Below are 14658 nucleotides of genomic sequence, written 5' to 3' on the forward strand. Positions count from 1 at the left end.
TTCATATCAAAACATTTTAATCAATAAAAACATCAAACTCTTACAAAAACAAAAAATGATCATATTTACATCATGAAAAAGCAGTGAAATACTGTATATGTAAAGAAAAGTACAAAAAAAACTGCACAAGCTGTGAAGAGTAAACATCTTTGAGAGGAATGCCACTAAACAACACTGACACTACAAATTACTTAGCAGGGAATTTTATATCAGAAATCTCTCATCCACCAGAGTCTTTCTGACAAGGTTCTTCCTTCCGAGAGTGTTGCGGATCAAGCGAAATATCTGTAACGAATGAGATGGTGATCAATACATGTTCTTTTTAGCACAGTGTAGGCAACATAATGTATAATCACCAAATACTGACCATTTGCTGTACACATGTAAGCACCGCTGCAAGTACAAAGCTCTGAGACCCGAGGTCGACGACGCAAAAGAACAAAGTATCAAAGATCAGCAGTGTGGCCTCATTCCCATAAAACAGCACATCACTAAAGGAGTGGGCCTCGTCTGCAGTTAGAAAAGCAAACAACAATGTTATATTCACCCACATACGTATATAAACAAAGAAGAAATGGAAAGCTTATCTGGGCCAAGAGGTCATTACCATTGTAAAAGATGCTTTTTTCACTGGGTTCAAGGAACTCCATCCCTATGACCCTCTCAAACATCAGCTTGTCCTTCACTATATAGTCCATGTCAGGATACGCCTGAGATAAATAAGACAACATTAGAGACCGAACAAGCTTGTCTGTACAAAATATTTTAGGTCAATGAAAACAACTTACATACTTTACAATCTAACAAATAAATGAATATACAATCAAACTCTGCTTGTGTTGAGTTTATGTATGTGCATTTGTACTAACATGGTCTATAATGGATCCCAGAAAGTGGTTCATGGTCTGGTAGCCTCTGGCCCTCTGTTCAAACTGGTTAGCCGAGCACGCGTCCATCAGCCGCGATGGCCCGTGCCTCTGGAGCACAGAAGACAAGCAACCATTTAAATTGAAATATGGGGAGGCGATTTTATCTTGGCTTGATAGTGTATAGCTCAATTACAAACACAACAGAGAAAGCACACACCCTGTTGATCTGCTCCCGTATCCTGTCATACTGCGACCGCAGGCGGTTGGTGAGAGACACCTGAAAGGTCTGGATCTCTGTGTTGGGAAGTAGTCCTCTCTGACCACACAGGGACTCCTTGAGACAGGAAAGGACAGAGAGTAGGAAAGAAAGAGCATGGATATAATAATAAATATAAACATACTAATATTAAAACTACTAACACAACATGTAGTCTGTTGGTGTACATACAGATTCTCTATTCAGATTGTTGTTCATTTCCTCCATGTTTGTGTCTGCATGCCCATGTACTGAACGTCCATGAATGTAGTAGCCAAAACAACGGTGAGATAACAGCAGCACAGAAATCTATATAAAAACATGGACAAAGTACACTTATGTAAAACCTTCCAGACAGATACATTGTTTAAAATATAATATAAGAATTGCTACTTACATTACTGATGGAGCAGAGATCTACAAACTGACGAATTTTGTCCTCCACAAAGTGCTCATGAAATACAGTGAAGAAAATAACCTGTAGGGATAAGTGATTATCTTTTAAAGGACCTCTGCACATTCATTATGTGTACAGTATTTCCCTCATTTCTCAAGATATACAGGAAGAGGTAAGAGATCAAAGGGAAGTGAGGGAAGGAGAAGATAAGAATGAGTGATGGCAGTTTTACCTGCAGAAGTCCAATGCAGAGCCACAGCGTGGCTGCCAGACCATAGCGCAGCATCAGGCTGTATGAGGGGGTGTATGCCTGTGAGGAGCGCTGTAAAGTTGGCCAGGGGTCCCTGAGGGCCAGGTTAGAGAAACCAAGCACCTAAACAGTACAGGGTGACATGTTAGCAATGAGGAAAAGGGACATAACAGAGAATAGTGTCCATTTGTTAATGTAAGATGTACTTCAAGAAAGAAGAGCACAGCCATGATCTGAAAAGTTGGGCTGATCTTGCGGATGGTCTGGATCTCGTTCCATTCATTAGCCACAAAGTAGGTCCTCCAGATGCTGACCGGAGAGGGGTCACGTTTCGGCTCGCCAGTAGCTGAAACAGCAGCGTATATGGTGAATGGACTAAAAAACCTGGATAATTAGTTCTTATGAAGACTGCAAAATATAATCTCAGAGTAACTATGTTTGTACCTTGCACTGTTCTGTTAGCTTTGCTTCGTGGCCTCTCCCAGTCAATAAAGAAAACATCAATTGACACCTGAAGAATCAGCTTGTGGAGAAACTGGACAGCCTGAATATAAATACACAAAACAATACGTTTTTCAATATAAATAGAAGCACACCATCTAGCTTTCAAAAACAATACTGCTGTTCAGTCGGCGTCTAACCTTGAGAGCAAAGGCACAACCAATGTACGTCACAAACTGCCCCTCCTGAGCAGGTAGTGGTAACAGCACTGATACAAACTGTTGGGCCTAAAAAGACACATACACAAATGAATCACAGGAAGCAGCCAATAACAATCCCACCTAAATCTATAGCTTCAAAAAATGTTCAGGCAAAAAAGGTAAAGAAGGAAAAAGACTTGCCTTTAATGTCTAAAGAGTGCAGAGATGAAAATACAGAAGTCCATGCAAAGACAAAAGAAACACTATTTGTGTTTGGAAAAGAAATCAAGTTTAAAAAAGGGCTCAAAAGAAAAAGCTACAGAAATGAAATACTTACAAACATTAAAGACCACTCAAGCATGAAAATCATCAATCCTATAAAAGAAAGTCTTAGGTAATTAGACTAACCTTGTACAAGATGAGCCAGTAAAGTCCAGTTCCCACAGTAACGGCGAAGAAAACATTGGCCAGATCTCCAGCATAAAACAAGAAAAACTTCAGCATAGTCTGAGGCAGAAAGAGGGAGAGACTAAAATTACTCCCAAACTTTACACCAACGTATGGATTGACGCGGCTTAAATTATGACATGTTAAAGATGCAGTACCTCCACGTCTATGAGCGGAGAGGCAATCCTCCTCTTCCAGCTGACCGTCTTCAGCAGAGAGTAGAGGACGGCCACACCACCCATCACACCTAGAGCAGTCTGTGTGCACACACACAAAAATATCACAGCATACACAAGAACTTCCTTTATCTGTCATATTAGACCATTTAACAAAAAATGTTTCATTCATACTTCTACTCACATCTGTCTTTATGCGAGCCTCATTCTGATCCATCTCATACTCTACAGCAAACGTGGTCTAGAAACAGATACATTAAATCAATGCATTAGCCTACCTAAAGCTTGTTTTTTTAAATAAATGAAGACGGCAACTCATTTAGCCATTTTTCTCTGTAACAGAAAGCCTACTAAGAAAAACGTAATGGAACTTAATTTTAGAGATACAATACCTCAGTTGTACATGTGTGTGTGTGTGTGTGTGTGTGTGTGTGTGTGTGTGTGTGTGTGTGTGTGTGTGTGTGTGTGTGTGTGTGTGCCTACTCACAGTCACAGTTTGTGTATTGATATCCGTGATCAGAACGTCTTTGTAGGTCACAGTCATTAAAGGGGTAAACACCTGTCCTTCCTGGGTTCGTGGAACCAGCTGGAACCTACGAAACACACAATTAATCAAAAACATCACAGCTTTTCAAGGCAGTAACAAATAGAAGCTTTCACTTTCTTTCTTTTTTATCATGGTGATGGGCACATTGGGAGCCCACCTTATTTTGACACTGCTGGCTACACGGATGACTTTGGGTAGGGAATCCGTGCTCTTCTCTCTTCCACTCAGCGTGTCGACAACAAACATACGCCGAGACAGGTACCAGTTCTTCATGCTCTCTGTACAAAAAACTAAATATATTAAAGCAATGCACGCACGCACGCACGCGCGCACACACACACACACACACACACACACACACACACACTTTAAAAAATAAAACCCCACCTTGGTTGATGAACCGTCCATTGTATTGCTGGTTATAGACTAGTGTAGGCAGAGGGAGAAGTTTTCTGTTCTCTCCTCCACCAAGATCCATAAACACATCATAGAACATCGGCTCGGGATGGGTACCCAACAGCTCTGCTACTGAAAGATCACACTACACACACACACACACACACACACACACACACACACACACACACACACACACACACACACACACACGTTATTATACAACTTGGCATTGCAAGAGAGTGTGTGCACCGTCTCTGAGCTAAAGAAAGGAAAAACACTCACACTTTCTTGGTAAGCAGTTCCAAAGCTGAAGGCTGCTGCCTGTCTGGTGGTTGTTTCTGGACAAAGCTAAAAGAGGAGAAGAGAGGTGGAGTATTTACCAGCCTCCTATATTTGTATGAACAACATTAAAAATTACTTAATTTAGTCAATAGTAACAACTGAAAAATTTGTGTGCGACATGCGAAAAAGTGATGAGCAATAATAATTGGGATTTGGCCCTACCACCAACCTATCCAGGAAAACCAAGCAGTTCTGTACACATTTCCTAATAACTTACAATGTTATTGTGTATTCAGACTAAATATCCCATTTTATCATTAGTCCTTTGACATCTTACCTGGAGATTACGTCCTCCTACTTGTTCCCATCTGAGGAACTCTCCTCTAACATTATAGACAGCAGCAAGCAGCTTAATGTCAGTGTTCTATCAGATAAACAGAATATGTCAAGTTTTTGGTAACATTTCAGGTTTATTGCTCAATTTATAGTATCATGAAACATTGATTTCATTGTGATAACTGGAGGATGATTAAAGTGTATAACTTACCTTGTTTCTTCCTCTGAAACTGAACCTAATGGGAACAGGATCGGTCTGAAGCACTCGACTGGCCAGTCCTGGTTCGTCCCCATAGTAAAGCCATGGCAGATTAACTCTCCTGGAGACAGAGTAACCAAAGTGCTTACAACAAAACAAAGCAACAGTATAGTAGTAGTATATGAGAATGAAACATTACTAGTTGTATTCATAATTTGTAAAGATAATAGCACAATGTATACATATATGCCATGATAGCATGCCCTGTTGTGCCACGCTACATACTGTTACGCCCTGCAGTGCCCTGCTATGACATGAACTACTACGACTACCATTTTCTAGTCACTGTTCCATTATCTTTATTGTGACTATTACTGCCACTGTTCATCACATCCCCAACCGGCACCGTCAGACACCGCCTACCAAGAGCCTGGGTCTGGCCGAGGTTTCTGCCTAAAAGGGAGTTTTTCTTCGCCACTGTTGCACTAAATGCTTGCTCTTGGGGGAATTACTAGAATTGTTGGGACTTTATAAATTATAGAGTGTGGTCTAGACCTACTCTGTCTGTAAAGTGTCTCGAGATAACTCTTGTTTTGATACTATAAATAAAATTGAATTGAATTGAATTGATAGCGTTAGTTACCAGTAGGAAATGTCTTGAGTTGAGCTCAAAGCAGCCCTAGATCTGAAGATGGTGTTAAAGAGACCGCAGGCATCGGTGGAGACGCCGCTGAAGGAGTGCATGTTCATCACACACATGTTCCCAAGAGCCTGACACGCCGTCAGGTTGGAGAAGACCTGTAACCACACCACACAATAATACTAAACTGCCTTGTTGTTTCAACAAGAAGACAACACTTTTGTGCATATTCATGAGATGCATTTTGGTATCAATTACAGTTACAATATATTGAATGTCTATGATTTGTCATAAACACAAACAGCTATCACAATTACAACTCCGACAATAAAACAGCTACAACACAACATCCTAAAATCCTAAATATCCTCTTGTGTCATGATGAGCACATCACTTGTAGCAGTATGTGGCTGTGATCAGAACCAGAACTGGCTTCTTATGATTTTGGATCAAGAAAAAGATCATTTTCAAAGACAATTAAATAAGACGTGGAATTACAAGGCAGGCTGCTGAGGAGGAGTACAGGTTTTTGATGAACCACGCAGACTGGACACTGAACTTCTGCAAGGGAAACAGAGCAGAAACACACAAATCACAATACATCAAAATAAACAAAAATGAAACGAGCAAGTGAGTGAGGAAAAGGAAGACTCACCAACTCAGCATAGTTGACACTGGGATTCACATTAGTGGAGAGGCTGCCTGGAGGGAAACATAATCCTTCTGCCTGGAAATCACATAACAACGATTAATGATGCATGTTTTAATTGAGTCTGTTACTGAATGGTGTGCATATGATGTGTGTCTGGAGGAAGGTATGAGGATAGAGGGTCAGCAGAACTCACCAGGACATTAGGAGGATTACACAGACAGGAGGTGTTAATGAAGGAAGCCTGACATCTCTCACACCTGAAAGACAGTTTTGGAGACTGATCTAACCATTACATACTACAGTATGTACACAAAGAAAGTCTGGACTATCTGGTCATCCTTTCTTCACACTCTGACAGCACTACACTAGGGGTGCTTATGCCTAGTTCACACTACACAACTTTAAAACTAAACTTTGTTTATTGTGTAAATATGTATTATTACTATTATTATAACAAATTCTATTTTTTCTATTTATTATACTTTCTGTACATTTTTTCTCCTATGTCTACTTAATGTGTATTTGTGTTATTCTGATGTGTGTACATTTTTTTTCTTTTGAGCTGCTGTAGCACAGGAATTTCCCTAGTATGGTAATAAAGTCTATCTTATCTTTTCTTATTCCAGATTTTCCACTTGCTGACAGTTTTTGGAGCTCTGTGACAAAAGCCCCAGATGAGAGGCAAATCGGCGTTGGCTCAGTGCTTAGTGCTGTTTTATAGCTTGTTTTATGCTGGCATGCATTTTGGAACAAAAAATCCTGCATATACCATAATACGTAATTTCCTGTGTTCTCTAGTCTGTTTTCATCTGTGGGCAAATGCTTGTTACTAACCTAGCTCTGGGGAGCTTGTTCCCCTGAGCACTTATGTTTTCTTGCCCCGCAGTTTTCCCTGGATTAGGGTAGCACCTAAATCATGGTTGCAGCTGTCACCGTGGTCCTGCTAGGCATCCTGCTACTCCTTGCTACGCCCAGCTATGTCCTGCTATACCCTGCTACGCCCTGCATCTTTATTGTGACTATAATTGCCACTGTTCATCATACCCCCAACCAGCACCGGCAGATAACCGCCCACCAAGAGCCTGGGTCTGTCCGAGGTTTCTCTCTAAAAGGAAGTTTTACTCACCACTCAAGGTTTTTGCCTAAAAGGGACTTTTTCCTCGCCACTGTCACACTAAATGCTTGCTCTTATGGGAATTACTGGAATTGTTGGGTCTTTGTAAATTATAGGGTGTGGTCTAGACCTACTCTATCTGTAAAGTGTCTCGAGATAACTCTTGTTATGATTTGATACTATAAATACAACTGAATTGAATTTTCCTGTCAGACATACTCATCTGGAATTCCTCATGGTGAAAGATCTTGTAGTGTGTGAAAACCACAAAGACTTTATTCCGATTCAGTTCACAGTTCAGCGATCTGACGACTTTGAAATTCATGTAGTGTGAACTTAGCTTAAGAGAAGGGGCGCAGACATAAGCCATTCGTGAGAACAAACAAAATCGTAAAATATGTCATGGAAGGAACAAAATCTGTCCTTGCAATAATGAGGGTCATGTGCTAGTGCTTATGAGAGGCAGAGAGGGATGAAGACGGGGAATATGCAACAACTTTTGACCATCAATCCATAACTTATTAGAGAATTCTGCACAGATTTCACTACCTCATTTGACTGTGTGTTTGCCGTGCAGGGGTCCTTATCTATTAGATAACATACAGACTTTGGCTTAAATTACACCCTAAAGGGCTTGTTCAGTCTTCTTAACCCTGTGGAGGGTATTTTCAGAAACTCTCTTTTGTATTCAGCACAAATTAAGCTACAATTATATCTAAGTAGTATGTATTTCATCGGTAAATGAACCAGTTGTAAAAAGTACGTTTTAGAACTGGGCTGGAATGTGTGAAAAAGCATTAGCTTACCCATTGTGACAAACCATTTAATCACTTGAGGCGATTCTGTTAGATCTTAGGTAGTACCAAGCACAGACAATTTCATTTGCTGCATTGATTTGGACAATGAAATGCAAATGCAAATGTAGTCCCTATAACCTATTGTTTTGGGATTAAGAGTTGGCATTGGGAGGGGTAATGGCTTGGTACAATGAATATGCAAAAGGTTCGTTCACAGGTAAGCCCATGTAATTGCCCTGGATGCCAGCAATAACAGTCGGCCCGTTTCATTGTCAACATCTGTTGACGCTCAACATCTATTGTTATGTTGTGGGGCTTTTGCATTTGTGTTGTGGGTTTTGCATTTTTTTTCCCATGAATGTGCTGTGTTTTTCAAATTTGTAAAGCGTTTTGGGTAAGCAGTTTGTTCGACCCATCTCGGCCACCATGATTTCTTCTTATGTTGGAAGTAGGATATAGGCTACTGATATTTAAGTTAGATAGCTGGAACAGTGCAACTGTGTCAGTTTACTGTTTAAGATTATATAATTTCTAAAATGTATAACCTCAGATGCCTTGATCAACTTCTCGAGTGTGAAACTGTCTGAAACAGCTGGATATATCAGTGTTTGTGTTGTATTGATATATACCTGTCTCCACTGTGGTTTGGTACAGACAAATCAGGGGAGTTTCCATTACACATTACACAGCTGGCCTCCTCCAAAAGGTTTCCTTTGACATCTCTCTCCACTAAAAAAACAGCCCATATTCAGCCATTTACACATAAAATATGGACTAATATAGGCTATTGCCTCCTTGTGTTAAATTTGCAGCAAGCACATCCAACATTAAAGACTGTTTGTTAGAATAGTTCATAAATGATATGTCATAGGTGACTCACCCAGAACATTGCCTGGGGGGCACTGGCACTTCCCCTCATCACTGAGACTGCCTGGACAGCGAATACATCCAAACCCACCTGTAGTTACTGACTGTAAAAAGAGACAACTTGTCAAGGCAGCATTATCACAAATGGTATTAGAAATTGTGAGGGAGATGCATCATCTACAGTAATATGTGAGATAACAGCTTATAAAGATATTCAAGGTATATTGCCGTACAGGTTTGTCAGTGGGACATTGCTGACAAGTAATGGAGGCCTTGTCAGTGGTGAGAGTTTGGTATCCAGTTTTGCAAATGCAGCTGAGTCCTGCAAAAAGAGGGAAACCAGTGGTAAAGTTAGTGGGAACAGAGGGTGTTGTACAGTGTTGAGTTCTGAAATATTAGTTAATTAACAAATGTCAGCTGCATGTTTCTTCTTGATACTGTACTAATAAAAATGGCATCTGCCAATTCAACAAGACTGACAGGCTGAGAGAAGTCACTGTCACCACCTGGCAACACTGCAGCACCAACAGTAAGACAGAAGATTACCCATGAAATGGATATAGGATGGTGCCTGCACAAATGGCCTCTTACCCACCACAGGGAGAAATTACTTGCCCTTGCTATACAGTCATGAAAAAAAAAATCACATTCAAATATTGTATATCATTGATTGTATTAATATTACAATATAGATTCCAGCCACATTGCTGCAGTGTTGTCTATGGTTGCAGCAGGTATTTACTTTACTCGCTATTCATCCAAACAGCACACTGTGTGCATCCTGTTTTAGAGAGGATTGTTCCTTTAACGGTTCTCTTTACAGTCATGCTAGCTAGCTAAGTTCTGAACTGATATCTTACGTTAGCTAACGTGTTAGCCATTTGCACCCGTTACCCAGCAGCTCATTGTGGTTTCACAGTTAAAGTTCATTTGTTTTAAAGCAAGACTAATTACACCTTATGTTGGCATTGTGTCGTCAGTGAATCATTTCTTGTGGTGTGGTGTGATGGTAACTTCACCGACCTGTTGTGCTCCGTCGCTGATTTGAACCGCACCTCACACACGAGAGACTCGAGATATCGAAAAATTCTTCCGCACTACAATCTGAAGGAGCCTTAAATGGAATGACAAACTGCTGGCAATTAAGTGGACCAATGTATATTAACAGAAATAATGTTAGATGCACTTTGTATCTATTAACAACAGACGGTAGCGTCCCCGTCGCCATGGTAAACAACGGTCTTCCTTTTACCCACAATCCTAATCATTCAGCGTCATGACTTCTTCTTCTTTATGGTTTATTGGCGGTTGGCAAACCACCTTAAAGGTGCATTATCGCCACCAGAGATAAATGCAGGGGAAAAAAAAGAAAAAATATTATAATTATAATAATAATAATAATAATAATAATAATAATAATAATAATAATAATAAAAACACAACCAAAGGAAACTAATAAATTATCTTTACTAAATCAATTTCTCTTAGAAACGTATACATTTCTCTTAGAAACACACACTCATATAGTGATACCTCTCCTGCTGTTTTTCCCAAAAGCCCTGACAGTGGAAAGCGTCATGACGTTGCGACCAAATTCATGTGTGCATCACCGAATTTTTTCCTTTCCTTTCCTTTCCTTCCCAATTCCTTTCTTTTTAAACTATACATATTCAAATTAATACATCTTTAAACCAAGAAAAATATGAGTTTATAGATATTTGTAAGTTTATGTTTAATCACATTTATTTAGAAAATGTCTTTATCACTGTAGATGCGTCATAAATCGTTAATATGCTGGTCGCACTGACTGCCTATGTGTTTAGGCCTTTTCAAGAAACTATGGAAACTAATGTCTGTGTTATGTTAGGAATGAGAAAAATAAATATAATAGCAGTAAACCAAACCTATGATACACAAAGCCACTTTCTAAGTCCAAATTCTTGTAATATATGGCCTAGTGTGATAGAGTCTTTCATCACTTTTTGTTTAAAAGCTAAGGAAAAAGTTGCAAAAATATAGGCCTATTCACATACGAGATAAGATGGTCTTAGTTTAAACATATATATAATCTTTGTTGAGGTTAAAAACGCCTTTGAAAGAGGACACTTTTTAAACTGGGCGCACTGTCGAAAGATTTGTAATGAAACAGCTGCTTATTCTCTTCTGGGTTAATTTAAGTTTTTTTTGTTTTTCCGCCATTAGTCATAAGGGACTTTTGGCAGGAAACGACAGCCTTGCAGCTTTAGCTTACTTCCTTTTGACAGAGTACGTGCATATTCTTTCAAGCGAGAGAAACACACACACATACCTAGTGATCAAGTAGCCTAACTAAGATTTTAAAATGTAAACATTTAAGTGAAATGATCTTAAATGAATATAGCCTAGTAGAAGAGAATGTGATTATTAGAAGCCTTACAAAGCCAGTTGGACTTTTTCTATCAATGTGTTGGGGGCAAGAAGAAAAAATAACCTCTGCATACAAAAGCAACCCATTGGCCTGACTACGGCCAGTTAAAATTAGCTTTCTAAATTTCTAAATCTACTAAATGTTTTGGATCATTTTACCATAATCCTTTTCTGGCTGATGATTGTGATCATTAGTTTGCAGAAGAAGTGTGGCTTTTTAGGGTGAAAGATTTCTCTACTTTTTTTTTTCTGATGGAAGATTTATTTTTTGCAGAAAACATTTTTGGTCGAAGACCGAATTTTTGTGGAGACAAATGCTTGTTTTATGTATTTATAGGAACTGAAAAGATATGTGGTATATGGTGTGATGGTTTTAATCAAATAGCACAGTGGACAAAAGACAGTAAAATGTATGAAAACAAATTTATAATTTCTGTCACAAACAGATAGTAGGCTAGCCTATACCTATGTGTCCAAGCTATTAATGCATTGCTGATTACTGCAGTAGGCTACCATCGATTCACTTTTCTGATTCCATTAAATTACTGGGGTCAGAAATGTATGGGAAAATGTGTTTATGTGTCTCTGTATGTTGTTTAGGCCTACTTCAAATGTTGTGCCACTTTCTATATCATTTTTAGATTTTTCGGGTTCCGGTCGGGTGCAGCAAAGGGTTAAAAAAGCCTTTGGGACATTATTTCAGCTTGGTACCTGGCAGATTCTGAAAATAGACACTTTAAGGATTTAAAAAAATCAGGTGGCATAAAAAAAGCCGGGGGTGCGCGTGGACACCTGTTTCCATCTAGACTACAGGGATCGATCTTAAATGCGGTGTGTAACCTGGGTGTCACCATGGTGACCTGTAGACGTCTCTCCTTACTTGTCCTGCCTGTAGCCTCACTGTCTATGACTGTAGCCCATAGACTGTAATACAGTCTATGCTGTAGCCTAGCTCGCACTCCAGCCCAGTAGGTGGCGGCAATGCGTCTCAAATACATTCCAGAGCCAATGAACGTAAAGGGAGAAAAAAAAGCGCACTCTGGACTGGAGCTGAGCGGGGAGGAGGCAGAGGCAGAGGGAGGGGGTTTCCACTTTTCAGCACATTATCACGGTTAACTTGAGACAGGACAACAGCCACGACAACGCTCGCAAAAAAAGTTACCAATCATTTATTGTATCCACGTATGGTGAGTGTTTGTGCGCTTTTCACGCATTTTCTTTTAAATTTAATTTTATGTTTTAACATTTTCTCTTTTCCGTTCAGTACCAGTGTACTCCTGTATGTGTATGACGCACGTGTGTATTTCCTTGCTTAATATCTCGTGTTAATACCGCAACATACTACACTTGTTGCATTTTTTTTGTTTTTTTGTTTTTTTACCATTGTTGTCTTAATTTGCAGACATAACCTGACCTGGTGTGAAAATAAAATGACCATAATCCTGCGATTGCAAGGCCTCGATGTGAAGGCAGGTATTGAAGATATACGGACATTCTTTGAACGCCTTCACATTCCTGGTGGGGGAGTGTACATCGTGGGAGGAAGTCTCGGAGAGGCTTTTATTGCATTCACCACTGAAAAAGATGCCCAGCTTGCCATGCGGTACACTGGACATTTCCTTAAAGGGTCTGAGGTGACTCTACACATAAGCAGCATGGAGGAGATGGAGCACAAACTAAAGTCATTGTTAAAGAAGAGAAAGAAACCCTCCCCCAGACAGCCTACTGTGAAGAAACCTCAGTCATCTCCAGATGCAAATGTGCCACACTTGAATGCATGTCCTCCCAATACTGCAAATCTTCAACCACCTACTGCATGGCCTCTTGATTCAAACACTGCAAATCTGCTACAGCCTCTTCATCCCAATACTTCAAACCTACAACCTTCCAATGCAAACTCACTTGATTCCAATAATGCATTTCTTCTTGGGATTTATACTGTCCTGCAAGGTCTACAGTCATCCCTTCAAAGATTAAACAATGAGGCAGTATCAGTAGTTGATGTACCCAAAGCAGACAGCACAGTTGTGTCTGAGGTGAGGACACCAAAGCAAACTCTGGACTCAAGGCCAGGCTACGTCAGGCTTTTTGGTCTGCCAGCCTCCACTACAAAAGATGTCATCTGCCAGTTTTTCAAAGGGTTGACCGTACAGGAAGCCATAGTGAATGTTGAGTTGGGACGTAGCCACGCCTGCCTTGTGAAGTTTGCAAACATGCAGGATGCATGTGATGCCCTTCTCTTCAACCAACAGTTCCTAGGCCCCATCTGTGTGGAGGTACGACCAGCAACTGAGAAGATGTGGACCAGTGCGCTGCAAGATTGTCTTTTGAAAAAAGACAACAGAAAATCTGATGATGTTGGGGAGAGAGTGAAACCAAAGCAAAACCCTCTTGTGGAAAACCACAAAAACACTTCTGCACTGCAGCTCAAGAGGCGATCAGTCAACCATGATCTGCCATCTAAATTACCAAAAAAGACAAGACTTGACAGTGACTCATCAACTATGGAGTACATTGTCATGGTCAAGAATCTACCCAAAACGATGACCAAGACAGAAATTAAAGAATTGTTTGGATGTCCAAACATTGCACACAAAAATGTACTACATCTACTTGACAAGGAAGGCAACAGAACAGACACTGCTTTTCTTATTTTTAAATGCACTGAAGATTACGACTATGCAACAAATCTCACCGGCTGCCATGTGGGTTCTGATGCCATTGTGGTCTCATCAATCACTAAAATGATGATGAGAGACATGATGGCCAAAAACCATTTCAGGAGGCTTAAGCGGTGTCCGAAGACGGACACAAAAAATAAACCAAATCAAAAGAGGAAATCAAATCCAGTTGAGACTCCAGAAGAAGCACCAAGCATGAACCCGGACCCTGCAGCACAGACATGCTTGTTTATCAGAAACATGCCCGCAGATGTACAGAAAAGTCATATCAGATTACTTTTCTGCAAATACAAACTGATGAAGGATAATATCACCTTACTGCACGACAGTGATGGCAACGGTATTGGTGAGGCTGTGGTTCAGTTTAAATCACAAAAGCTTGCTGCGCTGGCTCAAAGGCTCCACGGTCAGGACTTCATGGGTACAAAAGTGCTTCTCACTCGCATAAATGTGAAGCAGATGAAGGACATTTTGACACGAAATGTTTGAGTTCGACAATGATCAAATGTAGACACTGTGGCGTTTGTCTCTAACTGTAATTCTGCTTGATGACATCAACACAAGTTGTTTTGTGGGAGTTGTTTTCCACTTATTAAATGTTTCCTTCATGTTCAGTAAGCATGGTTAAGCTTTTTGTCACATTCCATACATTTTCAAATAAATGTTTTTTTCTTTTTTATGGCTCATTAACTATATTGATCT

The 14658-nt window shown here is 40.0% G+C and overlaps 2 protein-coding genes across 5 annotated transcripts; one reads left to right on the plus strand and one right to left on the minus strand.

Moving 5' to 3' along the window:
- tmem67 (transmembrane protein 67) lies at nt 1-10151 on the minus strand. Of its 4 annotated transcripts, none has more exons than XM_031299172.2 (29): nt 9893-10151; nt 9103-9191; nt 8883-8973; nt 8632-8731; nt 6285-6348; nt 6095-6166; nt 5938-6000; nt 5443-5597; nt 4812-4920; nt 4602-4688; nt 4265-4330; nt 3971-4124; nt 3741-3861; nt 3524-3629; nt 3221-3277; nt 3019-3117; nt 2822-2920; nt 2615-2623; nt 2414-2500; nt 2217-2316; nt 1979-2118; nt 1755-1895; nt 1523-1603; nt 1318-1434; nt 1087-1203; nt 870-977; nt 608-710; nt 368-510; nt 1-285 (listed from the first exon to the last, which is right to left on the minus strand). In XM_031299172.2, the coding sequence occupies exons 1-29, from the start codon at nt 10095-10097 to the stop codon at nt 205-207; spliced, it is 2964 nt and encodes a 987-aa protein (XP_031155032.1). In that variant the 5' UTR covers nt 10098-10151; the 3' UTR covers nt 1-204. The 4 variants fall into 4 exon arrangements, with proteins under 4 accessions (XP_031155032.1, XP_031155030.1, XP_031155034.1 ...); XM_031299170.2 differs by having other exon boundaries at nt 1979-2124; XM_031299174.2 differs by lacking the exon at nt 2615-2623.
- A 2071-nt stretch (nt 10152-12222) lies between these two features.
- rbm12ba (RNA binding motif protein 12Ba) lies at nt 12223-14633 on the plus strand. The gene is made up of 2 exons (XM_031299169.2): nt 12223-12462; nt 12678-14633. Exon 2 carries the CDS (start codon nt 12706-12708, stop codon nt 14443-14445), a length of 1740 nt encoding a protein of 579 aa, XP_031155029.1. The 5' UTR covers nt 12223-12462; nt 12678-12705; the 3' UTR covers nt 14446-14633.
- Nucleotides 14634-14658: the final 25 nt, after the last annotated feature.

The sequence above is a fragment of the Sander lucioperca genome, chromosome 10 (genome assembly GCF_008315115.2).
Source record: "Sander lucioperca isolate FBNREF2018 chromosome 10, SLUC_FBN_1.2, whole genome shotgun sequence".
In the NCBI taxonomy this organism is placed as follows: Eukaryota; Metazoa; Chordata; class Actinopteri; order Perciformes; family Percidae; genus Sander; species Sander lucioperca.

Coding starts and splice junctions, on each gene's coding strand:
- tmem67 (XM_031299170.2), bottom strand. CDS start 10,097: ATGGCGACGGGGACGCTACCGTCTGTTGTTAATAGATACAAAGTGCAT. Junction 8,974..9,102: donor AATGTCCCACTGACAAACCT/GTACGGCAATAT, acceptor CTCTTTTTACAG/TCAGTAACTACAGGTGGGTT. Junction 6,167..6,284: donor GTAATCCTCCTAATGTCCTG/GTGAGTTCTGCT, acceptor TGTGATTTCCAG/GCAGAAGGATTATGTTTCCC.
- rbm12ba (XM_031299169.2), top strand. CDS start 12,706: ATGACCATAATCCTGCGATTGCAAGGCCTCGATGTGAAGGCAGGTATT.